We start from the raw sequence: 25,145 nt of genomic DNA, 5'->3' as shown, positions 1-25,145 counted from the left end.
CCGAAATACAACAGAGTTGCCGGATAAGTGATGGAAAAGGCCACTTGCAGGATGGACGAGCTATTGGCTCGGATCTGCGTCGGTGATGCGGTCTCCTTAAGTGACATGGAAGGCGAGGGATTGAAGCATGTCTTCATGGAAGTGATGGAGCTGCTTCGGGTGGAGGAGCAAGTGTGTGGCGGGGGGAACTCGAGATTCCTCCGCTTGCTCCGTGCACAACAAGCAAGTAAGGACATGCTGTCATGATGCACTTCGTTATCACGCCGTCGTGATGAAATTGCATAGTCCTCGCTGGGTTTCCCCATGACAAACGAGCACCCTTCATGGAAGATGCGCTGTCCATGCTCTTGCGCAAGACGCAGGCGAAGAGTCCAGCGTTGGACGACGTCGTCCTCGATTTCATTTACCAACTGCTTGTCCACTTGCAAATCCCTGGCAACGACACGGACGCTTCCCCTACCCTGCTACGACAGTCCAAGTGCATTGTCGGTTGCATTCTCAGCATTCTTGGTGCAAACTTGGAGCGTTTGGTTGCGCAGTCGTCGACACCGCCTCCACTCGTCGTCACAGCAATGGCATGCCTTGGGTTATGTGGCATTCCCATTTGTCACATTGTCCACTTTGCAAAATGGAAAGCGTTCCGCGCCGAATGGATGGCCATGGTGCTTCCCACTGCCTCCATTGAAAGCTGTCCCTCCGACTCTGACGAAGATGATCATGACGACGACGACGGAGCTTTGATCCTTCAAGCCGACATCGACCGCCACACAAATCAAATGGTGCGAACGCTGCTACCAGACCCGTTCGGCCTGAAGTACATGGGCGACCTCCCCGCGTGGTCGGACGCTGGTCTGGCCGTGGTAGCGCACTGGCTTGCAGTTGTCCCTTCGCTCAGAAGCCAGACAAACGCCATGTCCCCTGCTAACTTGATCGCCATTGAGCCCTTGGCTCCTCATATCGAGACCCTTCTCCACCACACTGCTGTCGCCATCAAGCGCGGCGGTCTCACCATGTTAACTGCCATTTTGCAAGCATCAAATCCACATGTAGCCACCCCATCATCGTCGTCATGCCTACTTTCGTCCAACGAGAAGGTACCACCACCAATCAACGCGACTGGCCTCGACCAATATGCACGGCGTACGTGTGACGTCTACAATCGTACAGGAATGCGCTATGTTTGACTCACGGATGCAACTAGGCCATCTGGATGACAACCTTCAGTCGTTGAATTCACTGTTTCAAGCCGTGCTTAGCGCCATGGTCATGCTGCCGGACGCCGCAGACCGAGCGCACGCCCTTGCATCATGGCAACGTCTAGTAGATATGGTCGCGCCGACGTTGAGGTAGAGAGACATATATAACAATCACCCTATCTAACAATCGCCATATATATATATCTGATGGAGCCACACATAGATTTGACCTTCTCGCGCAGTTGGCCCGCCTGTGCCCGTTTCCCAACTGCATTGCCATCATCATCGACCGTATTCGGTCCGAAGTAGCCACCACGCATTGGATAGGTCAGTCCTTTTTGTATGAATGCCCAATGGCCACGAATTGGATATATATATATATATCGTCCACGTACTAATCAATATTTCTGTTTTCAGACTCCACAGTGCGTTCCAAACTGGCGCCGTTTCTAACAGACATGCTACGCCCCCGCCCTGATCAAGAGTTTGTCCGGTACAGCGACGCCATCGTGAGCGCCCTCAGCCTCGCTCGTTTTGTCCTCCTTCGCGATAAGGTTCATCACATTCGCTCAAACATCTATCTCTATGGATGGCCCTTTCCTTGATGGCTCAATATACACAAACACGTCTACGTGTTAGATGGATCATGACCTAACCAGTCTACAACCAGTGCTGCAAGGCCAGTGGCGGCGGCTTCAACACATGGCAGCAACGCAAGCAAGTCTCGAGAAATCTCGACGGGAGCTCCATGTCCCAGGCAACACGACGGCGTTGTGTCGTCCGACAGACGATGAGTCCCCAGTCGAGCTGGACTTGATGCGGCTGTTCGTGATGGACGCGGCGTTCGGAGCGACCATGGACGCATTTACCTAGAGGTCGTCCACGAGGTGGAGGATCGTCGGCAGCTCCTCCATGCCTGGCATCTTGCCTCGAGATCGGAGGAGCGGCGAGTCCATCCGGACGTGGAGCGGCATCAGCTTTGCCAGTTGTTTCGGCGACTTGGCGCGTTCGTGCTTGTCCACGTCACGATGGCATGGCTACGTAAACATAACGTCATGGTTGTCGATAACGTCATACGTGATATCATCATTTCGTACCGGAAACAGCACTTTGCCGATGCACACACGCACTTGTTCGGCCAGTACGTCTGGTACATGGAACGGCTCCAACGACCGATTTACCTACGAAGGGTCATGCCACACAGACACACAAAAATGACCACTTAATACATGACGGAGGTCGTACAATGTCCTTGACGCTGTGGCAGTTGGCCGCCTTGCACGCGTTGCTGTACGCTCGGGCCATGGTGGCCGTCCGTTGGCTTCGTCGCTTGAGTAGGCGGTGGGACGCATGCATGCTTAATGCTGGGTCGAGCAACTGGTACACGAACGTGTCCAGGTGGCGCGCGTCCAACGACGTCGCTGCATTCAACTCGTGGTTATTAGACAGGTCGGCCTCAGTCGGCAATACAACAAATAGCGCTTGGAAGAACAAGTCAAACAGCGAGCTGTCCATCCCCAAGGGAGTCAGCGCCGTGGCCTCGATGCGGGTCTTCATTTCGGCAAATTGCCGGCGGTGGAGGTCTTCGTCGGACTCTGAAGTGGAACCTTCGGGGGGAGTCGGGGGCGTGGAGGAGACAACCGCCGTCGACGCGCGGGAGGACACGTCGTACGCCACCGTGTCGGCCGTGGAGCCTCGGGGGGTGGCAGGCGCTCCTGGCGACTCTTTCTGGACGGAACGGCGAGCAGGGCTCGTCGCCGTTTGTTGTCGGATGTACCGTGGGTCGATGTGCTGTTGTCGTCGTCGGCAGCATTTGAGCACGTGGACAAGGCTGTGGGCGACTCCCACTGGCACCCCCCACGTCTGAAGCTGTGTCAGTGGCGTCGAAATACGGTCCAAGTCGGCTCCATGGACGACCTCATGGGTTTTGAATATCGTGGCGAAAGGTGCAATTGCTGCCGTCACGAGTTGCTCCCGTCGGATCTAGTCAAATACAGTGTTGAGGGAAAAGTTCGAAATGAAGACGGGATCACATGGGTGTGTGGACCTGAAGCAGCGCCGACGGGGCGTTGACGTACGCGGCAAAGTGGGAATTGGGCGACGACGTCCACGGTGGGGAGGTGCTGCCTGTCGTCGCGCCCCCATTCACGTCCACCAGGGGCGGAATGTACACGAGCATGGCCGCGGCAAACGTGATTTTGGCCATGGGTTCGTCCAGACCATCCGGAAGCATCTGTAGCAGGTACGTTGTCACCACAGTCATGTCGACAATTTCAAACGTATCACTCGATGGTGACAATGATGACGAAGGCGTGGACGACATGGGGCTGCTCGCTTGATCGAAGGAACGCGACGCTGTGAGTGGAGAGGGGGGTTGATGTCGTAGGGGATGATGTTTTGGGGGACTCTTGTGTCGCTGCTGCCGCACCACGCGCTCCGACTTGAACGCATTCAGCATGAGTGGCGTCCGGCGCTTCAATTCACGCAACACCAACGCGACGTTGCGTGTGGACTTGCCTTGTGCCTCCAGCCCTCGCCTACATCTCCCCGTATCAATCGATCTTATAATAGCATAAAAGGTTTACAAAGCAGCGATGATTTCGTCGACGGCGTAGCCTTGGGCCATTGCATGTCGAATGACATGCGGGGGGTACTTGTCAGGAAGGTCGATAGTTTCTGGAGCGATCTGATGCATGTGGATGGCGTCGTCCGACGTAGTCAATTCAAACAGCGAGTGGGGGGCCACCACGCCACCACCCGATTGGGTCGAGGATCCAGCGGGCGACGTGAGGACCCCGGGCGAAGACGACGACGACACGGACGGCAGCGGGGACTCGTATGCCGAGTCGAGGCGGCGCTGGTGGGCGACCACCGGCGACGCCATCGCTCTTGACGCATGCCACGCCTAGTACGACGATGGCTCAACCAACCAATGAAGAATACAAGGCATTTCGAAGGTGTGATGAACAACACACAGCAAACGCACCAGCAGCGACCGTTCTTGGTGCAGCATGCGTTCCCGTAGGACTTTGGTGACAAACGTGGTCGCGTTGTCTTCTTCGGCCTGGCGGTCGCGGTCAAACTGCCGGTAGTCCTTGTCCACCGCCTGCACAAACGCCCAGAGGTCGCCCGTCGCTTGAAATTCTGCGACGAGGTTACGCACGGGGTCACTCAAGCTGCGCTGGATCTTGGCTTGCCGCGCCTTCACCCGACCCACATGGCCCCGATACACTCTCTGTACATTCAGGGCGGCCTCCTAATCTCAACAAACTGAAAGTTGAGAAACTCCTCCAGCCCATTCACGATGACAACAAGAGGGGGGCTAAGCATCGAAGGACGGACCTGCCGTCGGACGCGAGCCCTCGCGGCGTCTCGCAGATTCCGGCGGACTTTGGCCAGTCGAAATGCCACGAGACAGCGCACCCAGCACTGCAACGTCACGACGGCATGCGATTCCTGGACCATGCGCTGCGAGACTCGTTTCGTGGCAGCCACCTTTCGGCCGAGGTAGCCGCGCACAGTGCGCTGCATGTGGATGGTCGCGAGCATGCAAATGCGATGCTGGTGCCGCCGTCGACACTCGGCGACACGCCACCGCGCTCGAACGGTCCTGGAAAAGCACTGCAACAACACGGCGGCCGCCAACTCGCCGCCAAACCAGGTCGTGACGAGGGATGCCGTGTGATGGGCGCGCACACGGCGACCCCGCACGATCGATTGGATGCGCGACATGGCGTAGTTGTGCACAAACGTTTTGCATCCCTACGGTCGCAAGTACAGGACGTTTCAAATGAACAGAAGTGAATCAAGGGCAATCGCGAAAACGTGATTGTGAACCCCTCAGGGTTGAGTTAGTGGTGTCAGTCATACTGTAAGGTCTGCTTTGGCTTTTTGAATGGTGGCTGTGAGCTGGGCGTGGAGAAGGTCCAAGTGGGGGCCAAGTACGTGGATGGACACGGGGATGGTGCTCGGTGCGAACCCCTCAGGTCGGCCTTTCAAGTGCGTAGTGAGGTCCGAGTAGGCAGACACCATGTACTGTATATCCTGCAGCTCTTTCTTGGTGACTGGTTTACCGCTGCCGGTCGATGTGGGGGTCGTCCTACCCATGAAGCAATGACGACGTGCCACGTCATTTCGTCGTTTTTGTATGTGAATTGGGCTGTTATGTACCCTTCGACGAGTCGTTTGCGGCGGTGGGCAACGTCCAGCAGCTCAAACGACACGACCTTTCTGTGGCTGTTGGCGATTGTAATTGCACTGCTGAACTCGGCGATCGCATCCCGCAACGAGAGGCGGTACTGATGCATGCGGCGGAAGAGTCGAGTGCCTGGTACGTCCCTAGCCACAGTCGTCGCAGTGTTGTGTCAGGCTTACAAACTAGGGGTATAAGTATTGACTTACTCGTATTCCTTTTTCAGCCGCAGGACGACGCCTGGAGCAACTTCAAGCAATTCGTCCTCCTCGGTAACAGTGAGCACGCCTTCGTTAACCACGCGACGAAGAAGGTAGCCACAAGTGCATGGCCGGCCAACAGCACAGCCGCATGTCTGCATGCCGCCACTGGACAAATCGTATACCATGGTTCGATGTGGTCGTGACCAAGGACGTCCAGTAGCCGACGACGGCGACACTGAGCCAGAAATTAGTAGATGATTGTTGGACTATAATTAGGCATTGTACTTTTCGCAGTCATACCAGCTAGCACAATACAAATGACGTATGGCACCGATTCCAGCTGAGGTAGATACACCGTCCACTGGCCATCTACGTCATACACACACGTCGACGTGGATGGCGCCACACTACTTTTCGATCTTGTGCCGAAAGGGCGTAAGTTTTGATTGGATATAATAGCAATGAAATCGTCTATAGCGTTAAAATGAACAGCCCCTTTGCTGGTTACATTTACGTACTGACGGCACCAAATTGGTCACACGGCGCTCTTCACCCCCGATAGCTTCAAGGGAACGCATGTGATGGCTACAGTACCAGAGGCATGCCATGTCCTTCCAAATGTCCTTCTGTCACTGGAACACATAGGGAGGAGCGCCACGACCAGCGCTCTCACGCCAATGGCCAGGGTAAAGTCTGATGTAGAGTTTGTTGTGTGTAGTCACATAGTACACACACTACTGCATTGGTACCAGCGATTCGATAGTCAATCTCCGCATGCCATGGGCATGGTCAAGACCACCGTGGCGCAGACCAAATGAACTCCTACTTCTAACATATTACAACAATATACTTGACTATTGTATGACATGTCTACCCTCTCGTCATCGCAAACCTGCCTCGGCAGAATTGGCAACAACAGCCTAGGAAGGACACGAGGGGTCCCTTCGCCACATCACGACGCGAGACGCCTCCGTACACACGAGCAGCCACGAAAGCAGCAGTATGGGCACAGTGTTGTCAGGCCAAGAGTATGACCTCGTGACGGGAATCGCCATGTGCTTGGTCGGCACGACCATCTCCAACTTTGTACGTCGAGACTTGCCTTCGCTCATCATTCCTAAGTCTCAATCTGTGTGCACAGGGCCTGAACATCCAAAAATACTCGTTCATGCTGCAGGAACGACAGCCAGAACACGACCGAAAGCCGTACAATACCCAATGGCGATGGTGGCTGGGTCTGTTTGGCGTCGCGGTCGGATCCATCGCCGACTTTGCCGCGCTCACATACGCCGCGCAGGTTTCCTACATCTTCCACGTCGCATATCTTATCACGTTGACGAGATAGAGTGTCATTGCACCCGTGGGCGCGTTCACTTTGGTCGCCAACATCTTCTTTGCGCACTACTGGCTTCGCGAACGCCTTGGCCGCAACGACCTCATCGGGACGATGCTCATTTGCATTGGAGCGATCATGGTGACTGTGTTTGGGTCTCACTCGAGCACGAGTCACACGTTGGACGAGCTCCTGGCGCTGTACTACCGATGGGACATGCTCGTGTACGCCTGTGCCGTCTGCGCAGTGCTGATCGGTCTCTTCACGGCGCTGGTTCGATCCGAAGACGCGCTTCGAGTCCACGGCAACCTCTCGGACGAGTACAAAACGTTCCGCAAGATCCACCCGCTGGCGTATTCGGGGCTCGCAGGTATTACCTACTTATCTACTTACCCACATGACGTTATTGAACCGATCGTCCATTCGTCACATCGCTCGTTCGCTCGTTCATTTGCTTGTTCGTAGGGGTGTGGGGGGCGCAGTCGGTCATGTTTGCCAAAAGCACGGGCGAACTCATCAAGCAAACAGCACACGGACTCAACCAATTCGACAAAGTCCCTAGCTATATCATCTTGGCGTGTCTGGCTGGGACCATCACCATGCAGGTAACCCATGCAAAGTGAGTATTGTCATCACTTTGCATGTGTGCTAATAACATCATGGTGACGTGATTGCGTGTCACTAGACGCATTTGCTTTCCCTGGGCTTGAAGAGCTTTGACGCGCTGTACATCGTGCCAGTCTTCACGGTATGTAGGACCTCTGTCATTCTGGATATTGGCATCGTAAACGTGATCGTGATGAATGGGGTTTTGCTGGGGAGCTAGTGCTTTTTCATCACGTTTTCAGTCCTCGGCGGTGCTGTGTACTTTGAAGAGTTCAAGAGCTTTGGCCTAATGCAGTGGCTGGGCTTTCCGTGTGGGGTGGTTGTGACCATCTGCGGCGTCGCCGTCTTGTCCAAGCGAGATATGAACCGCCGCGACGTACGGCAACCACTGCTGCCGAAGCTCGGACAAGTAGGATATAGCCAGCAATTGGGATAATAAAATTGCTGCGCGTCGTCGTCCTGCTTCGATCGCCGCCTTTGTCCGAAGGGCACATGGAGTGAAGACCCTCACAATGACAACATGCTGTACGTTGGTGGAGGGCCCGACCTCCGACAACTCGGTCGGTGACGTAGAAATGAACGAAATCCACCGCTGTAGTCCCATTGGTAACGTTAGCTCCAATCCACTGGCAACGTCGTCTACCACATTGAAGGTCGAAGCAGAGGTGGGAAAAACACATTCTCGACAAGAGTGAAGTATGCATTCATTGCGATTTGATACGAATTTGGGGAGGGGCCAAACCGCGATCTGATTGGTTGAATTTCATTTAGATTGTTTTGATTGGTTAATAATTTTTTCTGAAGTAGCCAATCAAATCGATTTAAATTTGAACCACGAAATTTCACTCGAAAGCACAATATATGGAGTTATTTATTCTGAAAGGACGGACCTGGTCAAAGTGAAGTTGTTCGCTGGAGGACGCCAAGGACACAAAGTAGTTTTGTGATGTGCCTTATTAGGGCCACTCTGTCTGCCACAACTTTTTTCACAAAACATCCCTTTTTGCAACTTTTCAGAAATATTATGACAATTTTTCAAACGACAGCTTTTGTGTGTTTGGCTACCTATATAAAGCAACATAATACGTCGAGTTTTCACTATTTTCTGATAGAAAAAGATTGGAACTGCACCTGTCCATTTTTTACCTACTAACGTTATGTTAGTACAGTATACCTACATGTTATTCTATCGATAGTTTTCATTCCGTGATGGCTTCCAGAGGTCATATCAAAACATTTTGAAAATAATTTGTCACCTCCCATTTGAAATGGGAATTCCCTGCCAGAATATTATTTGACATCAAAATTTCTGTGGCATCCAGAGTCGGCCTTAAGAAATAAATATATTACTAATGACAAAACGTATGGTATGGAGGCCAGAGTGACAATAGAACATGACCGGATAAGTGGTCTCATACCCAGATAAGCTATTTTGTACCGGATAATGCGCAGGTTAACCAAACCTCTGATATATTATAGCAAAACCTCTAAACAATAGTTTACCTCAAAAATAATATTTTACCTCTACTAACGTTAGCCCCTTTTCATTTCCTGATTTGATTGTGAACCATTTTTCAGAAATTACAGGAAGGTGAGGGAAATGGTCATATTAGAGCGAACTCGATGGAGCTGATGCCTATAATCGCAATGTGTCCACGATCGGATGAGTTCTTACTTCACCTGGTTGACAGAAACTTTCGTCGCCGCATCTGCGCTGGTAATTTGGTCTTCAACCGTGTTCCATGGAAGTGTACTTTTCTTCGATAGAAGAATCCGTTTCATTATATTTATCATGGCGTGAATAGAATATTTAAAAACAACACATCAAAACGATGTGATGTAATGTTATCTTTGGAAGCAAACATGGTTAACAAAGTTGGTTAACTTGGATGTTATATTTGAGACAGCCACTTTCAAAGCCACACAACATGAGCCAATGTAAACCGACCAGCCCGAGACTCAATCCACGTGTGCACAAGTATTATATCTACATAATGACGTATCATAGAGGTCGCTACGAGCTATATTTATCGAGGTATTTACTTACAAAGTAGGTTATTTTTGCGTTTATTGCTACTTTGAGGACTCATTCACTCATGGTACAATGTTGCAATCGCCATATTTCTAGCTTTGAACGATAGCCTGCAACTAAGTTTGCAATATCTACATTCATTTCATTGCTCGTAGACAAGCCGTCAGAGAGATATTCGATGTCAAAGTCAGGTACTTTCTAGGTTAGGTAACAAGATTGATCATAAATTATTCCTACCTTCATATTGTCTTGAAGCATGTTTTATTATTAAGTTAATTGGTTTTTAAAATTTCTCGCAATTCACAGTCCATTAAAATTACCGAACAGTTTTGAGCTCAAGTCTCACTGCACCATGCCGGTTGTCGCGTCTTGTCGAAAGGCCAATCGAATGTCCTCAACCCCAAGTGTGTCTATCAGGTATGCTAAGAGCTAGTGCGATCGAGCTGCTTGGTATGCTTCCAAATCATTTGAGGTTCGCTGTTTTTTGGTAATTTCGGCACCCTCCAGGCTTTACATGACCGTACATAGTAGTATTCATTCTGCGAAGACGTGATAACCATCGATATTGAGAGGTTATTGTTGACTTATTCTCTGTCAATAAATAAGTCCGACTGGGTGAAAGAACTATTTATTCTGTGTCAAGTAAGAATACAAGGTGTCCTACCATAAATAATAGTAAGTAACGTTAGTATATAAGTTCTCCTCCTTGCATGTCCCATTCGCCAAATGACTCTAAGTAACTTGGAGTGATTTTGAACATGGGAATATTCCAATGAAAGGATCCAGTGAGACGACTGGAATTTTCAGCCAATTAAATTTCCAGTCAGAAATTCTCACAAACATATCAGTATTCCAATAGAATTATTGGACCCTTGCATTGGAATATTCCCATGTGCAAAATCAGTCGAATATCATTTTCCCGCCCCTGGCTTGAAGAAGCCAACCTCACGTTTGTAACGACATCATGATACTTTCGACCGCAAGTCGTTGTGTACATTGATCTGTCTCCCTGGCAACGACCTTGTAGATGCAGCTAGGTAGGGCAATAGCCTCTCCATATCTGCATGTACCTAGCGCTACAACGTCCTTCGAGTTCTTGCCATATCCATCCATGAATGATGGCGGTACGTTCCGGATCGCTGGCCGTTTCAACCGCCTGCCAACGGGTTCATTTCTCGCAAAAAGCGGTACATTTGGGTATTCATGACAAAAGAAGGTGCTACGAACCAGAGGTTCATACAAATGGCAAGCTATACGATCCGAAAATGGCATTATCCGATCATTTGTAATTACAATGCAGTGGGATAATAAGACTGACATCAAATAAATTATTGTTCCTCGGATACATTATCTCCGGAAACACGCAGGGTTTTATAATTACGTGCGACATTTATTGAAAGAAATTTCAATATCCATGTGAAAGCCAGCCAATAAGATTATAATAATTTGGAAATAGTTTTTATAATTTGCGCAGTCCAAACTCTGCCTGCACACGACGCTGCCAGACCATTATTGCCGCCGAGAGGTAGAACTGCCGCGCAATTCCTCATTCTTGGCTCATGGAAATATTGCAGGATGAAGGACGGCGAACATGACACCTACGTGAACACGTCGAACCTATTCATCGGTATCGGCATCTGCTTGATCGGGTCTACGATCTCCAACTTTGTACGTCGTTGCCTTCGGCGCCGTTCCATCGAGTTCATCGTGCACGTATGTGATGCGTAGGGCTTGAACATTCAGAAGTACTCCTTCATGCTGCAACAGCATCTTCCAGACCACGAACGTAAACCGTACAACACGCAATGGCGATGGTGGCTTGGGTTTGCCGGCGTCGGGATTGGGTCCGTCGCGGACTTTGCCGCGCTGTCGTTTGCCGCGCAGGTGTGTCCTCCACACACCCCTTCGTCGCCTATTATATGACTCATCCAATGACAGAGTATCATCATGCCCGTCGGCGCGTTTACGTTGGTGTGCAACATCTTCTTTGCGCACTACTGGCTCAAGGAGAAGCTCACACGGAACGACCTGATTGGAACAGTCCTCATCTGCATTGGGGCGGTGCTCGTGACCATGTTTGGCGCCCACGAGAACACCGAGTACACGTTGGAGGTCCTTATCCACCTGTACTACCGCTGGGACATGCTCGTCTACTTGATCGTGCTCCTCGTGGTCGTGTGGGTGTTGATTGGCATGCTCAAGCGCGCCGAGACCGTGCTCAAAACGAAAGGTCCCATGTCCAACGAGTACAAAATGGTGCTCAAGATCCATCCGCTGTCGTACGCGGGGCTCGCGGGCACGTTCGGCGCGCAGTCGGTTATGTTTGCCAAAAGCACGGGCGAGCTCATCAAGCAGTCGGTCAAGGGCGACAACCAGTTTGACAAGTTCCTCACGTACGTCATCATCGTGGCGCTGGTGCTCGCCATCTCGCTGCAAACCCACTGCCTCTCGCTCGGACTCAAGTACTTTGACGCACTGTACATTGTGCCAGTGTTCCAGTGCTTCTTCATCACGTTCTCCGTGATTGGCGGCGCCGTCTACTTTGAAGAGTTCAAAGACTTCACCATGACTCAGTGGATTGTCTTTCCTATCGGGGTGCTCATCACGATTGCCGGCGTCGTCGTGCTCTCTTCCCGGGATATGGAGCATGATGTACGTGTTGGCCGGAACGTTGTCGCATGCGGTTCTCACTCGTTTATAGGCGGGCGCGCCGGCGTCGTTCACCGACAGCAGCATGGCAGACATCCACCTCCCGCCAGCCCGCAGCGAACTGCATCGTTGCAACTCGGGCTCGTTTACCAGCAGCTTTCGAGTGTTGGAGCCGGTATGGAGTGCTTAGTTGGTTTAGTTAGTTGGCTTTAGTTGGTCACGATGGAATGCTAGGAGTTTTGCCCTGCGGCCAACCCGGCCCAGCTGCTGTCACGGTCGTCGTCAGTGGGGGGCGTGTTCTACTCGACCCAGAGCGTCGTCATGTCATCACGAGGCAATTCAACAGACTTTTCGGCGATGCAAGACACGGAAATGGCCGATATCTCAAGGCCAGCGTCAGTAGGACAAATCGCGTCTGTGGACATGCATCCGGCGGCAGAGTGCGGCGCGCCAGTCGTGGCCGTAGACCCGACCGTGACTCAAGCACAGCAAGCCGTAGGCCACGGTATAGTCTAAGATCATTACTATTAGGACATTGCATACACACTTGAACCCGTTCGTTGTACGTGTAGTACATACCGGTAGTGTACTATACTTGTATAGTGTATTGCGGTGGCTTTATAGACGCCCAAGTATTTGCTCGACTTGTGCTTATATTGGATTATGCACGCGATGCTGTGAGGAACTGTATCGCACGTTTTTGTTGAAGTGAGCTGCTCGTGCACCACAGGGACCTTAGCACTCTTGGGTTTGCTGCAGAAGTGCAATGTGTACTACAATATCGCACTGTATGTGTTCTACGACGGGACTCACTAATACTAGTAGTTACTAGTAATAGCTGCTAGGTCGAAAAGTGAAACTGCCCATTTTACCCTCGCCGAATTCGGGACAGTTACAATAGGACCCGATATTTCACAATATCGCCCCACTGGAAGAATTACCCTGTGGTGACATGTTTTAAACCAGTGCGAGCGGCCCCGCGCATACGCGTAACGGGTTCGCATCTTGGTCTGGCGTGGACGTCGCTGTGTAAGCTGCAGCCGCGCGTGGACTTCTGGACGCCATGACGCCCCATGTCGAACATGTCGGCGTGACATCGCATTGAGGGCGCGTCGAAGTTGGAGTTCTCGGTCTATTTATACACAAGGGACGTAGAAACCAGCCAATCAAATATCTCCGTTTGGATTGCGATGGCAGTTGCCATTACTGTATTGGTTGCGTCTGTGGCCGCAACCCTCTACCGCGGTAAGCGCCTGCGACGTTCGGGCATGTCGTCTATAACGTGATTGTGTGTAGGAACATGCCTCCCAATGAAGAGGAGCATCGTGTGAGCTCCACCAACTTGTTCATTGGTATCGCCATTTGCTTGATCGGGTCCACCGTCTCGAACTTTGTACGCGCCGCCCAACTTGCCAGGTGCATCTTGTTCACGTGTGCATGTTGTAGGGCCTGAACATCCAAAAGTATTCGTTCATGCTGCAGCAGCATCTCCCAGACCACGAACGCAAACCGTACAACACGCAGTGGAGGTGGTGGCTCGGGTTCTTCGGCGTCGGGCTTGGATCCATCGCGGATTTCGCAGCGCTGTCGTTTGCCGCGCAGGTGTGTGTCCGCCGCCTCCTTCTCCTTCTTCTTCGACCCCATGACTCATCCAATGACAGAGTATCATCATGCCCATCGGCGCGTTCACGTTGGTGTGCAACATTTTCTTTGCGCACTACTGGCTCAAGGAGAAGCTCACACGGAACGACCTGATTGGAACAGTCCTCATCTGCATTGGGGCGGTAGTCGTAACGATCTACGGCTCCCACGAAAACGTCGAGTACACGTTGGAGATCCTTATCCACCTGTACTACCGCTGGGACATGCTCATCTACTTGATCGTGATCATCGCGGTCGTGTGGGTGTTGATCGGCATGCTCAAGCGCGCCGAGCTCGTGCTCAAGAAGAAGGGTCCGGCGTCGCTCGAGTACAAGGCGGTGCTGAAGCTCCATCCGCTGACGTACGCGGGGCTCGCGGGGGTGTTTGGCGCGCAGTCGGTCATGTTTGCCAAGAGTTCGGGCGAGCTGCTCAAGCAGACACTGCGGGGCGACAACCAGTTTGACAAGTTCCTCACATACGTCATCATCGTGGCGCTGGTGATCACCATCTCCCTGGAAACCCACTGCCTCTCGCTCGGACTCAAGTACTTTGACGCACTGTACATTGTGCCGGTGTTCCAGTGCTTCTTCATCACGTTCTCCGTGATTGGCGGCGCCGTCTACTTTGAAGAGTTCAAAGACTTCACCATGACTCAGTGGATTGTCTTTCCTATCGGGGTGCTCATCACGATTGCCGGCGTCATCGTGCTCTCTTCCCGGGACATGGCACATGACGTACGATTGCATCCGTTAAAAGTATATGCTGCTTTTTGCCTGATGATTTATTTGATGGGCTAGGCGGGCGCGCCGGCAGAGCCCGCAGCGCCGCCGCCGCCGCCGTCGACGGACACGGTGGGTGAGTTCAACCTCCAGACCAGCCGGGTGGACCTGCAGCGTCGCAACTCGGGCTCGTTTACCAACAGCTTTCGTGTGTTGGAGCCGGTATGATGTGCTTAGTTGGTTTAGTTGATCACCATGAAATGCTAGGAGTTTTGCCCTGCAGCCAACCCGGCCCAGCTGCTGTCGCGGTCGTCGTCGGTGGGAGGCGTGTTCTACTCGACACAGAGCGTCGTCATGTCGTCGCGGACCAACTCAACAGACTTTTTGGCGATGCAAGACGCCGGCACCGAAATGACCGACATCTCAAGGCCGCCGGTGGCGCTTATGCTGCCTGCTGCTGCTCTGTCGTCGGCGACTGCCACACATGGTATCTCTGGAGACGATGTCTCTGTGAAGGTTGTGGCAGATGTCAGCACCGGGACGAACACGACCTCGGAGTTTAGTGTAGCCGAAGTGGGAGCAGTGCCGCCGCCGCACCAGTAGCTTTTACCAGTATTGCAGGAATTGAGAACATTGTAATAACTTTATATAACACAACTAATTGTATTATAACAAAATCTCTAATGACTTTTCCGACGCCGTTTCATTTTTTGGATCATGGACGACGGCGAATCGTTCGAGAGCGACGACGATGCAGTCGCGTGTGCGTCGCATGTGCCGGTAGATGCAGCCCCAAGGGAAGTAGAAGGTGGAGATGAATATGGCTCGGACAAGTTTGAAGTCGAATCATCGGAAGAAGAATATGCTGACGAGAGCTTCGAACCGCCACCGTCGCCTCTGCGCGAACCAAGAGAAGTCAACCCCCATGCAACATCACAACCTTCGTCTACCCCAGTGATTACTATTGTCGGTACCTGTGACGACCGACCAACCAACGTGGAAGAACTATCAGAAAAGTCCTCGTCTGCGATACACGATCCTACGTCTCAACATACAGCAGCAGCCTGCACGATGAACCTGCAATCGTTCGTGGCCTCGAAAATGCAGAAACTATCGACCGAACCTTGCTGCAGCGGGGACACCCTGAACGCATCGACATCACAGTCCATCCTCGTGCCCATGAGTCTTCTTCACCGCCTCCAAATGGAACCACTTGCCCCTCAACCGATCAGTCGCCGACAAGCCACCACCTCCATGTGCATTCCAGCTGCCATTATCGACCGCGTTCGAATCCAAACTCTTCTTAGCACCATGTCGTCGTTATCGGCAGCAGTCGGGGCAGCGGATGATGACAACGATGTGCTTCCTCATCACCGCTCCTTGTTCACGTTCGTCGCTCGACACATCAGTCGGCTGCAGGATCGCAGGTGGGCCGCACAGCTCGACGCGCTCGAGGCAAAGACGCGGCAGGCTCATGACACTCTTGGGTGGATCGCACACCACATGCAGCGGCACCGCGCGGCGTACACGTAGATGTGTCAACCTCTCATCCTTTATAGTATGTATACATCATACACGACGACTCGTGTGATTTCTATTGGTTTTGCAGTCGCAGCATAATGATAAAAGGGTCTAACTGTACAAGGATGGCTCGGTACTGAACACTACAAGGGGGGTGTGGGTTCTCCTGTCATGACGATCGCACGCATACGCCTTTGCATTTCCGACACCATAAAGTCATAGTCAAAGCGGCCGGCTTCGTCGTCAGCGTTGAGGAAATGGGGGTTGGTGCCGCCCATAAAGGTCGGGATGACGTCGAGTGGCATGACTTCGGAGAGCGTGGCCAGCGGGTTGTCCATGAACCTGGCCTTGTCGCGCAGCCGCGGCGGCAGAAGCGGCGAGAAGATGCGCGTCAGGGTCTTGACCAGCATCGTGAGGGGGCCGACGCCAATGCATCCGATGCGGTCGGGGTAGTTGCCCGTCGTGACTTGCACGAGGTTCTTGGTCAAGCTGATGTCCACTTCCCGGTACCCGACGTCCTTGCAGTCCAAAATGAGCGTGAAGCAAGTGACGCCCGGTGGCATGAACCTCTTGATTGCTAGCTCCAGGATGTACACGTTGGCTCGGATTTCAAGGTCGTTGTCCATGTTGGCGTAGTCCTTCTTCTTTGGACGCAGCCACAAGATGGGTCGGTTGTGGAAATCGTAGCCGAACCAGTACATGGAGCAGTTTTGGAATTGCGACGCGACTTCGTCGGGGGTGATCGTGTGGGCCTTGTACTCGTTGCGCCACGCGATGATGCGGTTGAGCTTGTCGGCCGCGTATTGCAGCGCGCGACCAGGGACGTCCATGACGCTGAGAAGGTACTCGTCCGTGTACGGCAACCCGACGGAATCGGCGAGATTCAACATGGACTTAAACGTGTCCAAGCGCGACGCGTCGTCGTCTCCGACGAGGAAGTCGCCGTCGGATTTTGGTGACGAGCCGGTTTCCGAGTCGGTACGGGGACTGAACGGCTCTTGCAAATGCTCAAGCATGCTCATGGGTTCAGGATTCAAAGGGGTCAACGACGAGGAAGTCTGCGACCGCTTGATGGTGGTGGGGTGGTCGTCCGGTGGGGGGTTCAGCGTGTTCAACGACCCGAGCGAGACCGATTTGCTCATGCTTAGCGGCATCGGAGCGGCAATGGGACTCGCCTTGACCTGCTGCTTTGACGGCCCTTTCTGTGACGACCGGCGACGTGGGGAATGCAGCGGGTACGGGGACTTGGCAGGCGTGACCGCCACCGCGTTCAGGTCGTGGAGGTACACTTTGCCGAGGAAGCACCACACGACAAGGACAATCTTCTGGAGCAGTGTGACTTCTTGGATGCTGTCGAGGAAGAGGATCACTAGGAAGGAACATGCGAGCCACAGCATCCCTTGGTATCGGACGTCGCCCGTCGCCGCCATCGTCGTCGGCTGTGCAGCGCGTTTGAAAGTGGTGTGAGTTGGTGTCTGTTTGGGTCAACATCCCCTTGTACTTGGTATTTGTATACGTAAAAAAGACAGCCATTTCTTCAATTCATGAAACCTGTCACAATTTATACGCTGGACCTGACATCTTCGACACTTTATGCACGAATCTCGGAGAGCGATTTGATTGGTTGCATTTCCATTTCTCCGTCCTTTGATTGGTCGACATAAGACGGGCATCATGCCAGCACTTCAAAGTGTACTTGATGGCCATTGGACGATGCGAGATATCCACGTATCTCCTCCCTGTACTTAGGTACACAACTGGCATACACAAAAAACATGTCACGGATGCACCGTGTGCTCTGTCTGCCCTTGCCAGCAAGAATACCATACTACTCACAGTCAATTGCAAGTCACAACTAAACCCATAGATAGCACTCGGCCAGGCACAGCATCGCGCCACGTCACGAGATTGCCCTACCATTTTGCATCGTCCGTCGAGCACCACATTTACATGTACTTTGTCATTCCGTTTTAATCCGAGTCGTCGTCGCTTCCGGCATCGTTGTTGCCACCGTCGTCGTCGTCGCTGTCCATCGCTTGGTCGCTGCAGCTTTCGCTCCCTGCCCACTCATCTTCTTCGCTTTCCCCGTCGTCGTCGTCATCTTGCTCGTAATTCGAGTCAGCATCTTCGTCGTCATCGTCAACTTGAACCGGTTTCGCTTTGGCAGGCTGCTTTTTGGACTTTATGCTCAATTTGCCCTTTGTCGCACCAGTTTTGGCCTTTTTTTTCGGTGGTTCGTTTTCGTCACCGTTTTCGTCCTCGCTGTCGTCATCTTTCGTTTCTTCTTCTTCTTCCTCTTTAGGGGCAACCTCGTCATCGTCATCGTCATTGTCTTCAGGTGCAATCCCATCGTCTTCGTCGCGCAACGTTTTGAAAAATCCCACAAACTCAGTGATGCTTGGGATTTCTTCCTTTTCGAGCATCGAAAACTCGTACCGTTGGCCGTCGACCATTTCCACAGTCACGTCGAACGTCCGCAGAGCTTCCGACGTCTCGCGGCTCCACGAGATCGAGTCGATCTCTTGCCGGCTGAGAAACACGGGCGGGTTCACAAAGCACAGCCCCTGGGGGAGGAAGAAGAGGATGCCGGGTGTGGTGCGCCGGTAACACTTGACGAACGGCGCGCCCGTCGTGCTCACGTACCGCTTGCCGCCGAGTTCCGGATACGTTTTGATCACCGTCGTGGACGTGAGCGACTGCAGCAGCATCTCGGCCACCTGGTGGAGCTTCTTGTCGGCAAAGTCCTCTTTGGCCTCGTCGCCGTGGAAAACCACGTTCGCGTCGCTCTGTTGGGCAAAACTGCCGATCACAAACGACAAGTACGACAAGCGGTTCTTGCGATGAGTTAGCGGGGTTTTCAGGCGCAGCACAAACTGGTACGTGTGCACTGTGAGCTTGGCCACCGCTTCCTACACCCGAGTATGAGAAAGGATGGGTGCAGGGAGACCACGTACGTATTGAGGTAGCTTGAGCACGACGTCAATGTTGGTGTACGGCGTTGAAATGTTGAAATCCTTGCCTTGGATCACCAGGTCGGCTTCGCCAAACACGATGTCGAGGGCCTTGCCTTTGGGCACAATCGACGGCACCTTGTTCAGCGTGACCAAAGCCGAGTTGCTGATGTCGGCTCCCTTGGATCGCGCCGCGGCTTCGTGCTTGTGCTTGGCAATCGCCAACGCTTCCTCGAGGAACAGAATGGTCTGGCCCCATTGGTGCTCGTCGTCCGTCTCGTCATTCACGTAGTTAGCCGAGATGGCATCGCTCAGTGACGTCGGATCGCGCTTCTCGATGGCATCGGACAAGTCAAACGGGATCTCGGACGTCGTCGCCGTCAGCTGGCTCGCCAACTTGATCTCATCCGTTAACGACATCGAGTCTCACCACCACTGAAGACCCAACTGCGGCAAGTTTTCAGGCGTTTGAGGCGTCCGGATAGATTGGGACATTCCGGATAGTGTTTGCTGGCACCCAAATTCAATCATGTTGCGGCACGCACAAGCGGTGGCGACAACGTCGCAACTAACGCGGCGATGGGGAGTGTCGTGGGGCGGCGCTCGGTCACGCTTTAGCAACTGGAGTTTCGTGTCTGGCATGGTGTCGTTGCCGCATCCAGAGAAGAAACAGGGCGAAGACTCTGCGTTTTGCACACCAACGGCACTGGGTGTGGCCGACGGCGTTGGCGGATGGGCTCGAAAGGGTACGTATCCATCAGTGCGCAATTATGTTCATGCCAAGTACTCTCCGCAGGCATTGATTCTGGCGCTTATTCTCGCATGCTCATGGCTGCGTGTGAATCCAGCACGTTGACGAATCCCAAGGATCGACTAACCGAAGCCTACCGTGCAACCAACGTACGAACACAGACTCTTCCTGTTCACAAGGTTCCTCATAATATAACGCTATACGTGATACACGAGTAGGTACCAGGCAGTTCCACGGCGTGTGTCGTGCACTTGAATGGTACGATGCTGTGTTGATTGATGTCATGGCGCCAATCACGAATGCACACCGTAGGCACGTCATTAAGCACAATCAACGTGGGCGATTCTGGGTTCCTCATGTGTCGGCAGCAGGGAGACAATAAATGGTCGCTATTGTATGCGTCGCCGTCCCAATGTCACTATTTCAACTGTCCATTCCAGCTCGGCATGGGTAGCCGCGACACTGTCCGTAGTTCTAGACACAGACGTTTCCTGGTTCTAACAGAACTCCTGCTTGTAGCCCGAGCACGGCGACGTCCAGACGCTACCCGCGCAGCCCAACGATCTCGTGTTGGTGGCCACGGACGGCCTGTACGTCGTTCTCGTCATCAATCGGTTTGAAATTTGACATGGCTGCTGTAGCTTTGACAACTTGTCGACGCCCCACCTTCTCGAGCTGTTGAACCTCATTTCTGCTGAAAGCCTCGTGCAAGGCCACGACGTACGTTGTCGCAGTTGGTGTCGTATATCCTAACGCTGCTTAGGCGGTACAAGCCATGGCCTTTATGGCGACGACAGTGGGGGACGTCGCCCATGACGTGGCGAAATCGCATACCCGGCTCACGCCGTTTGCGTTGGCCGCACGCCAAGCCGGCTACAAGGACACCGCCGGAGGAAAGATGGACGACATCACGGTCGTGGCGGCGCTCGTCCAGGAGTAGAGTTCAGAAAAAGTCGATTATGTATATTAATACAAGCTTGTAATGCAACAACGATGTCGCCCATTGTGGTTCAGTCGGCCAAACACCTCAAACCCATCCGAAGAGCACGACAGACGCGACGACGGTGGTGGTTGGAAGCCAATGGCCTGCCGCCCAAGACGTTGTCGTTGCCAAGGGCGCAGCTGTCGCGGTGTCGTCGCTAGTCGCCGTGGTCACTGGAACGGACACCGGCTCGATCGTAGTGGTTGTGGGCGGCTGGCACGAGGCCACCACGCGGCGGATCATAAAGTCGAGTGACACAGGAGCACTGTTCGGCACCGCCACGGTGCAATTGGGCAAGTCCAGTGCCACGAGCGAGTTGAGGGCGGTCGTGCACGTGGGCTGCGTACACAACGCCTGCGTCTGCTCGGCCGTGGGGTACGACACGGGGGGAACCAGCGGGTATTTGCTGTCGGTCGTGCAGTTTTGAATGTCTGCCAAGTACGGCAGAAACACCAGCGCGACAGTGGGGTAGTCGCAAGGCTTGTTGCCTTCCAAGAGGTTCAGCATGGGGGGTTGAGTGTCCACAATCATGTTGTCGTTTTGTCGTTGGGACGTTGCGACAGACATCAACAACACGAGCAGCGCGGATTGAAGGAAGATGGACATGTCGAATGTAGAGAGCGAAATGTAAAGTGAGAGAAAAAGATATGTCCTCAGGTCGACGGATTCCTGACAGTCCTGTGTTCCTTTCTCCGAATGACCACACCACGGTGTCGCAGACGGCTTCACCAACTATTGGCCCTTGTGTCGGGTGGCTGCACAAGAACATCCCCCCTCGCAGTCGAACTGCCAGAATGGACTGTCAGTAGAGCACTGTCAGTAACAGTGCAGCGTTCCTTTACCCCTGAGTACGTTGCCACCTTTTTCTCTCACTTTACATTTCGCTCTCTACATTCGACATGTCCATCTTCCTTCAATCCGCGCTGCTCGTGTTGTTGATGTCTGTCGCAACGTCCCAACGACAAAACGACAACATGATTGTGGACACTCAACCCCCCATTCTGAACCTCTTGGAAGGCAACAAGCCTTGCGACTACCCCACTGTTGCGCTGGTGTTTCTGCCGTACTTGGCAGACATTCAAAACTGCACGACCGACAGCAAATACCCGCTGGTTCCCCCCGTGTCGTACCCCACGGCCGAGCAGACGCAGGCGTTGTGTATGCAGCCCACGTGCACGACCGCCCTCAACTCGCTCGTGGCACTGGACTTGCCCAATTGCACCGTGGCGGTGCCGAACAGTGCTCCTGTGTCACTCGACTTTATGATCCGCCGCGTGGTGGCCTCGTGCCAGCCGCCCACAACCACTACGATCGAGCCGGTGTCCGTTCCAGTGACCACGGCGACTAGCGACGACACCGCGACAGCTGCGCCCTTGGCAACGACAACGTCTTGGGCGGCAGGCCATTGGCTTCCAACCACCACCGTCGTCGCGTCTGTCGTGCTCTTCGGATGGGTTTGAGGTGTTTGGCCGACTGAACCACAATGGGCGACATCGTTGTTGCATTACAAGCTTGTATTAATATACATAATCGACTTTTTCTGAACTCTACTCCTGGACGAGCGCCGCCACGACCGTGATGTCGTCCATCTTTCCTCCGGCGGTGTCCTTGTAGCCGGCTTGGCGCGCGGCCAACGCAAACGGATGGTAAAAATCGTAAGGGGGGCCAGGGGTTAGTTAGGTTACGCCTGTAGTTGCGGTTCGAAATATAATTTCACAAGTTTGACGTGTCGCCAAAATTGTTCATTTGGATTGGTTTAAAATATCCTTTTGAGGAAGTCGGACGAAGGTTTTGTGTTTTTACTGTAACGTTAAGCTTGCTTTGTCATCGGTGTGGAGGTCGCAATCACTTCCCGCCGTCCATTCTCTCTGTAGCATGCTACGAGTCACGTCCAAGCTTCGTCAGATGTCCACGCGAAGCACCACAGCCAGCGGCTCTACCGTGTATGAGTCGGATCGTGCGGCTCACGAGTATCTTCAGTTCCACTTCGGTACATTCCCCCTTCGCTGTCATATCCTCCACCAACGCTGATCAACTTCGTAGGGGACTCCAGCGAAGTCGTGCCGTATTCGTTTACCCCGGCAGACGCACTGCAATTCCTTCCTCGATGTGTGCAGGATTCCGTGACTCATCTCCCGAAGGAACATCGTCGCCAACGCGCGTTGGAGGTCGGATGCGCCGTTGGTCGATCGTCGTTTGAATTGGCCCGTCACTTTGACGAGGTAGACACTCCGGCTCCACGTCGCTCTCTTTCCAGAGGGTAGATGGTGACCATCGACTTTCCATGTTCGCTTGATATAGGTGGTGGGCATTGATTTCTCGCACCACTTTATCGAGGTGGCGAACGGCATCAAGGCCACCGGGTCGGCCGAGTACGAAGCGTTGATTCAGGGCGACGTGAAGCAGACCCGCTTGGCCAAGGTCGCCGCCGACATCGATCGGTCCAAAGTTACGTTTACACAAGGCGACGCGTGCAACTTGGACACTACGGCACTGGGCTCGTTTGACTTGGTGTTTGCGTCGAACTTGCTCTGCCGGCTGCCCCAACCCAAGCAATTTCTGGACGCATTGCCGTCTCTCGTGCGTCCGAACGGCCTCTTGGCGCTGATCAGCCCATATTCGTGGCTGGAAGAGTATACGCCCAAGGAGCATTGGATTGGCGGCACGGTGCTTGCAGATGGCACGGCCGTCGACTCGTTTGCGGAAATCCAACGACTGCTGGCGCCCCACTTTACCCTCGTGGACCGGACGCAGTACCCGTTTCTGATCCGCGAACACGATCGCAAGTTCCAGTACGGTGTCTCAGACGGCACGTTCTGGCGCCGAGTTTGAGACTGAGCCAAGACGGTAGTTAGTTACTTCGAAGTAAGTACATGTGTACACAGACAACATCTCAATCATTCCTCTGCTCGTTGATAAATACTAGTTTACCTCGTATGCGGTTACTCTTAACCGAACTCGACCATGTACAAGTGGCTGGCAGGGGTATGTACTGGTGCAATTGCCTATATGTGGCAGCCATCTAACGTATGAGGTCGGATGCTCTGTGGATTCCATATCGCAAGGACGTCCAGGACGACTGTACTGTACAGTGTACACCAACCGCAACATGCCAATGCGAATCGCGTTAAGCGGACATGGCAGTAACATCAGATGCTGACAACATGATGAAGTGTACAGTAAGTACTGTACACTGTACAGTTGGTATTTGGTTATATTGTGTGATTAGGTACAGTAGGTAGGTACGAGGGCAAAGTGCAATCATCTACTCTATGGGACTATTATTATTGACTACTTATTGGTACAAAGGAATACGGCGGCGGCACGACGTCACGCATTCACACCTAACGGGGCCACGACACTCCGCCGCTTTTGGCCCGACGTGGTCGACCTTGACCGCTTTTTGCAGTTTGTCCTGCCGCCAAAGCTACTTCCGCCAGAGCTCGACCCGACACTCGACCCGAGACTCGAACAGCTGGCGGTCGACGCCACGGCGCCATCGCCGCACATGTCCTGGTCCAGGATCGCACTCACGTCTTCGGTCACGTACACGAGCAGTCCGCTGGCGTCGGGCTTGACAAAGTGTTTGATGTCCGCGCTGCCTTGGGCCGAGAACATGTAGTGGTTGGCCAGCTCGTTGTAGTACCGTGTGTACGTGTCGGTGGACACGTGCAGGGTGAAGTTGGTCAAGAGGAGGAACTCCACTTCCAGCTCGTTCATTTCCGTGCACGGGACGCCTCCGACTTTGGCATAATACGCATTGTTGAAGTAGTGGTCGTCGAAAAACTTGGCGGCAAGGACGATGCTCGTGATGATCACGCGATGGACATTCAGGTCGGTCATGACGAAGCCTTGCATCTGATGCAGTCGGTCGATGTACACCAGCGCCAGGACAAAGCATTCGGGGCTGCATGAGGCATATGTGTGAATCCTGACGAGGTAGTCGAGGATGGAGATTTGTGGCGCCCGAAACGCTTCAAATTTTGTTCGTCGTAGGTACCCCACGGGAATCGAGTCTGCGGGATGGACCATGCCTTCAAGTACTACCGACAGGGTTTGGACAATCGCGCGGCCTCGGTCATCGCCATCGGTGGACTGCTGTGTAGACGACGAAGTTTGCATAAGATCGTGCTGCTGGCAGTGGAGGGCAGATGATGGAGGTGGTGCAGTCGCTCGGTCGTCCTGGCTCTGTCACGTGGCTGGTGGTTATGATGTTGCTGTGGTAGTTGTCGTCAGTTGCCTTCACCCGTCACTGCCTTGTAGACGTCCCGACAGGGGTGGAGTTCCAAAATGATTCGAGAAGTTGAGCATTGGATGTCGGCCAATTGACTGTGTGCAATATAATATTATTTGGATATTATCTATCCTC

At 53.2% G+C, this 25,145-nt stretch overlaps 12 protein-coding genes across 13 annotated transcripts; 7 read left to right on the top strand and 5 right to left on the bottom strand.

Annotated features, from left to right (window-relative positions):
- Nucleotides 1-30: 30 nt before the first annotated feature.
- On the top strand, nucleotides 31-2,013 carry H257_05887 (hypothetical protein; the record flags this gene model as incomplete). The annotated part of the gene is made up of 6 exons (XM_009830897.1): nucleotides 31-226; nucleotides 286-1,140; nucleotides 1,202-1,346; nucleotides 1,420-1,523; nucleotides 1,614-1,750; nucleotides 1,876-2,013. The coding sequence occupies 6 exons, from the start codon at nucleotides 31-33 to the stop codon at nucleotides 2,011-2,013; spliced, it is 1,575 nt and encodes a 524-aa protein (XP_009829199.1).
- H257_05886 (hypothetical protein) lies at nucleotides 1,792-6,017 on the bottom strand. The gene is made up of 11 exons (XM_009830896.1): nucleotides 5,892-6,017; nucleotides 5,598-5,826; nucleotides 5,367-5,534; nucleotides 5,067-5,295; nucleotides 4,539-4,958; nucleotides 4,183-4,452; nucleotides 3,782-4,101; nucleotides 3,244-3,733; nucleotides 2,442-3,179; nucleotides 2,294-2,377; nucleotides 1,792-2,233 (listed from the first exon to the last, which is right to left on the bottom strand). The coding sequence occupies exons 2-11, from the start codon at nucleotides 5,774-5,776 to the stop codon at nucleotides 2,066-2,068; spliced, it is 3,066 nt and encodes a 1,021-aa protein (XP_009829198.1). The 5' UTR covers nucleotides 5,777-5,826; nucleotides 5,892-6,017; the 3' UTR covers nucleotides 1,792-2,065.
- A 465-nt stretch (nucleotides 6,018-6,482) lies between these two features.
- Nucleotides 6,483-8,016, top strand: H257_05885. Of its 2 annotated transcripts, none has more exons than XM_009830894.1 (6): nucleotides 6,483-6,677; nucleotides 6,733-6,888; nucleotides 6,937-7,294; nucleotides 7,390-7,529; nucleotides 7,610-7,672; nucleotides 7,751-8,016. In XM_009830894.1, the coding sequence occupies exons 1-6, from the start codon at nucleotides 6,594-6,596 to the stop codon at nucleotides 7,964-7,966; spliced, it is 1,017 nt and encodes a 338-aa protein (XP_009829196.1). In that variant the 5' UTR covers nucleotides 6,483-6,593; the 3' UTR covers nucleotides 7,967-8,016. The 2 variants fall into 2 exon arrangements, with proteins under 2 accessions (XP_009829196.1, XP_009829197.1); XM_009830895.1 differs by having other exon boundaries at nucleotides 7,390-7,543.
- Nucleotides 8,017-11,043: 3,027 nt separating this feature from the next.
- H257_05884 (hypothetical protein) lies at nucleotides 11,044-15,230 on the top strand. The gene is made up of 6 exons (XM_009830893.1): nucleotides 11,044-11,087; nucleotides 11,137-11,230; nucleotides 11,291-11,446; nucleotides 13,873-14,586; nucleotides 14,650-14,793; nucleotides 14,839-15,230. The coding sequence occupies exons 2-6, from the start codon at nucleotides 11,138-11,140 to the stop codon at nucleotides 15,172-15,174; spliced, it is 1,443 nt and encodes a 480-aa protein (XP_009829195.1). The 5' UTR covers nucleotides 11,044-11,087; nucleotide 11,137; the 3' UTR covers nucleotides 15,175-15,230.
- Nucleotides 15,231-15,288: 58 nt separating this feature from the next.
- On the top strand, nucleotides 15,289-17,554 carry H257_05883 (hypothetical protein; the record flags this gene model as incomplete). The annotated part of the gene is made up of 1 exon (XM_009830892.1): nucleotides 15,289-17,554. One exon carries the CDS (start codon nucleotides 15,289-15,291, stop codon nucleotides 16,102-16,104), a length of 816 nt encoding a protein of 271 aa, XP_009829194.1. The 3' UTR covers nucleotides 16,105-17,554.
- On the bottom strand, nucleotides 15,291-17,556 carry H257_05882 (hypothetical protein). The gene has a single exon (XM_009830891.1). The coding sequence runs from the start codon at nucleotides 17,520-17,522 to the stop codon at nucleotides 16,236-16,238; it is 1,287 nt and encodes a 428-aa protein (XP_009829193.1). The 5' UTR covers nucleotides 17,523-17,556; the 3' UTR covers nucleotides 15,291-16,235.
- Nucleotides 17,557-17,929: 373 nt separating this feature from the next.
- H257_05881 (hypothetical protein) lies at nucleotides 17,930-19,503 on the bottom strand. Its single transcript, XM_009830890.1, has 2 exons — nucleotides 19,047-19,503; nucleotides 17,930-19,001 (listed from the first exon to the last, which is right to left on the bottom strand). The coding sequence occupies exons 1-2, from the start codon at nucleotides 19,461-19,463 to the stop codon at nucleotides 18,063-18,065; spliced, it is 1,356 nt and encodes a 451-aa protein (XP_009829192.1). The 5' UTR covers nucleotides 19,464-19,503; the 3' UTR covers nucleotides 17,930-18,062.
- Nucleotides 19,504-19,548: 45 nt separating this feature from the next.
- On the top strand, nucleotides 19,549-21,393 carry H257_05879 (hypothetical protein). Its single transcript, XM_009830888.1, has 7 exons — nucleotides 19,549-19,789; nucleotides 19,840-19,943; nucleotides 20,013-20,052; nucleotides 20,107-20,258; nucleotides 20,314-20,384; nucleotides 20,436-20,514; nucleotides 20,558-21,393. The coding sequence occupies exons 1-7, from the start codon at nucleotides 19,573-19,575 to the stop codon at nucleotides 20,732-20,734; spliced, it is 840 nt and encodes a 279-aa protein (XP_009829190.1). The 5' UTR covers nucleotides 19,549-19,572; the 3' UTR covers nucleotides 20,735-21,393.
- H257_05880 (hypothetical protein) lies at nucleotides 20,822-21,382 on the bottom strand (the record flags this gene model as incomplete). Its single annotated transcript, XM_009830889.1, has 1 exon — nucleotides 20,822-21,382. One exon carries the CDS (start codon nucleotides 21,380-21,382, stop codon nucleotides 20,822-20,824), a length of 561 nt encoding a protein of 186 aa, XP_009829191.1.
- A 282-nt stretch (nucleotides 21,394-21,675) lies between the features above and the next one.
- On the top strand, nucleotides 21,676-22,236 carry H257_05878 (hypothetical protein; the record flags this gene model as incomplete). The annotated part of the gene is made up of 1 exon (XM_009830887.1): nucleotides 21,676-22,236. One exon carries the CDS (start codon nucleotides 21,676-21,678, stop codon nucleotides 22,234-22,236), a length of 561 nt encoding a protein of 186 aa, XP_009829189.1.
- Nucleotides 22,237-22,556: 320 nt separating this feature from the next.
- H257_05877 (hypothetical protein) lies at nucleotides 22,557-23,718 on the top strand. The gene is made up of 3 exons (XM_009830886.1): nucleotides 22,557-22,766; nucleotides 22,820-22,998; nucleotides 23,078-23,718. Exons 1-3 carry the CDS (start codon nucleotides 22,652-22,654, stop codon nucleotides 23,606-23,608), a joined length of 825 nt encoding a protein of 274 aa, XP_009829188.1. The 5' UTR covers nucleotides 22,557-22,651; the 3' UTR covers nucleotides 23,609-23,718.
- Nucleotides 23,719-23,976: 258 nt separating this feature from the next.
- Nucleotides 23,977-25,098, bottom strand: H257_05876 (hypothetical protein). Its single transcript, XM_009830885.1, has one exon. The coding sequence runs from the start codon at nucleotides 24,896-24,898 to the stop codon at nucleotides 24,107-24,109; it is 792 nt and encodes a 263-aa protein (XP_009829187.1). The 5' UTR covers nucleotides 24,899-25,098; the 3' UTR covers nucleotides 23,977-24,106.
- Between the last annotated feature and the right edge of the window lie 47 nt (nucleotides 25,099-25,145).

Source organism: Aphanomyces astaci (assembly GCF_000520075.1).
Source record: "Aphanomyces astaci strain APO3 unplaced genomic scaffold supercont1.11, whole genome shotgun sequence".
NCBI classification, from domain to species: Eukaryota; Oomycota; class Saprolegniomycetes; order Saprolegniales; family Verrucalvaceae; genus Aphanomyces; species Aphanomyces astaci.
Note: the sequence above shows the minus strand (reverse complement) of the source record. Positions and strands in the feature narration are given on the sequence as shown.

Excerpts from the sequence above, each read along its gene's own strand:
- H257_05879 (XM_009830888.1), top strand. The coding sequence starts at position 19,573 with ATGTTGCGGCACGCACAAGCGGTGGCGACAACGTCGCAACTAACGCGG. Across the intron at positions 19,944-20,012 it reads AAGCCTACCGTGCAACCAAC|GTACCAGGCAGTTCCACGGC; the intron begins GTACGAACACAG and ends ATACACGAGTAG. Across the intron at positions 20,259-20,313 it reads GCATGGGTAGCCGCGACACT|CCCGAGCACGGCGACGTCCA; the intron begins GTCCGTAGTTCT and ends TCCTGCTTGTAG.
- H257_05882 (XM_009830891.1), bottom strand. The coding sequence starts at position 17,522 with ATGGCGGCGACGGGCGACGTCCGATACCAAGGGATGCTGTGGCTCGCA.
- H257_05885 (XM_009830894.1), top strand. The coding sequence starts at position 6,594 with ATGGGCACAGTGTTGTCAGGCCAAGAGTATGACCTCGTGACGGGAATC. Across the intron at positions 6,678-6,732 it reads GCACGACCATCTCCAACTTT|GGCCTGAACATCCAAAAATA; the intron begins GTACGTCGAGAC and ends CTGTGTGCACAG. Across the intron at positions 7,295-7,389 it reads GGCGTATTCGGGGCTCGCAG|GGGTGTGGGGGGCGCAGTCG; the intron begins GTATTACCTACT and ends GCTTGTTCGTAG.
- H257_05884 (XM_009830893.1), top strand. The coding sequence starts at position 11,138 with ATGAAGGACGGCGAACATGACACCTACGTGAACACGTCGAACCTATTC. Across the intron at positions 11,447-13,872 it reads CGCTGTCGTTTGCCGCGCAG|AGTATCATCATGCCCATCGG; the intron begins GTGTGTCCTCCA and ends ATCCAATGACAG. Across the intron at positions 14,794-14,838 it reads GCTTTCGTGTGTTGGAGCCG|GAGTTTTGCCCTGCAGCCAA; the intron begins GTATGATGTGCT and ends ATGAAATGCTAG.
- H257_05881 (XM_009830890.1), bottom strand. The coding sequence starts at position 19,463 with ATGTCGTTAACGGATGAGATCAAGTTGGCGAGCCAGCTGACGGCGACG. Across the intron at positions 19,002-19,046 it reads TGCTCAAGCTACCTCAATAC|GAAGCGGTGGCCAAGCTCAC; the intron begins GTACGTGGTCTC and ends ACTCGGGTGTAG.
- H257_05876 (XM_009830885.1), bottom strand. The coding sequence starts at position 24,898 with ATGCAAACTTCGTCGTCTACACAGCAGTCCACCGATGGCGATGACCGA.
- H257_05877 (XM_009830886.1), top strand. The coding sequence starts at position 22,652 with ATGCTACGAGTCACGTCCAAGCTTCGTCAGATGTCCACGCGAAGCACC. Across the intron at positions 22,767-22,819 it reads GTATCTTCAGTTCCACTTCG|GGGACTCCAGCGAAGTCGTG; the intron begins GTACATTCCCCC and ends TCAACTTCGTAG. Across the intron at positions 22,999-23,077 it reads TGGCCCGTCACTTTGACGAG|GTGGTGGGCATTGATTTCTC; the intron begins GTAGACACTCCG and ends CGCTTGATATAG.
- H257_05886 (XM_009830896.1), bottom strand. The coding sequence starts at position 5,776 with ATGGTATACGATTTGTCCAGTGGCGGCATGCAGACATGCGGCTGTGCT. Across the intron at positions 3,180-3,243 it reads CCCCGTCGGCGCTGCTTCAG|ATCCGACGGGAGCAACTCGT; the intron begins GTCCACACACCC and ends GTATTTGACTAG. Across the intron at positions 2,234-2,293 it reads TCGGCAAAGTGCTGTTTCCG|CCATGCCATCGTGACGTGGA; the intron begins GTACGAAATGAT and ends ATGTTTACGTAG.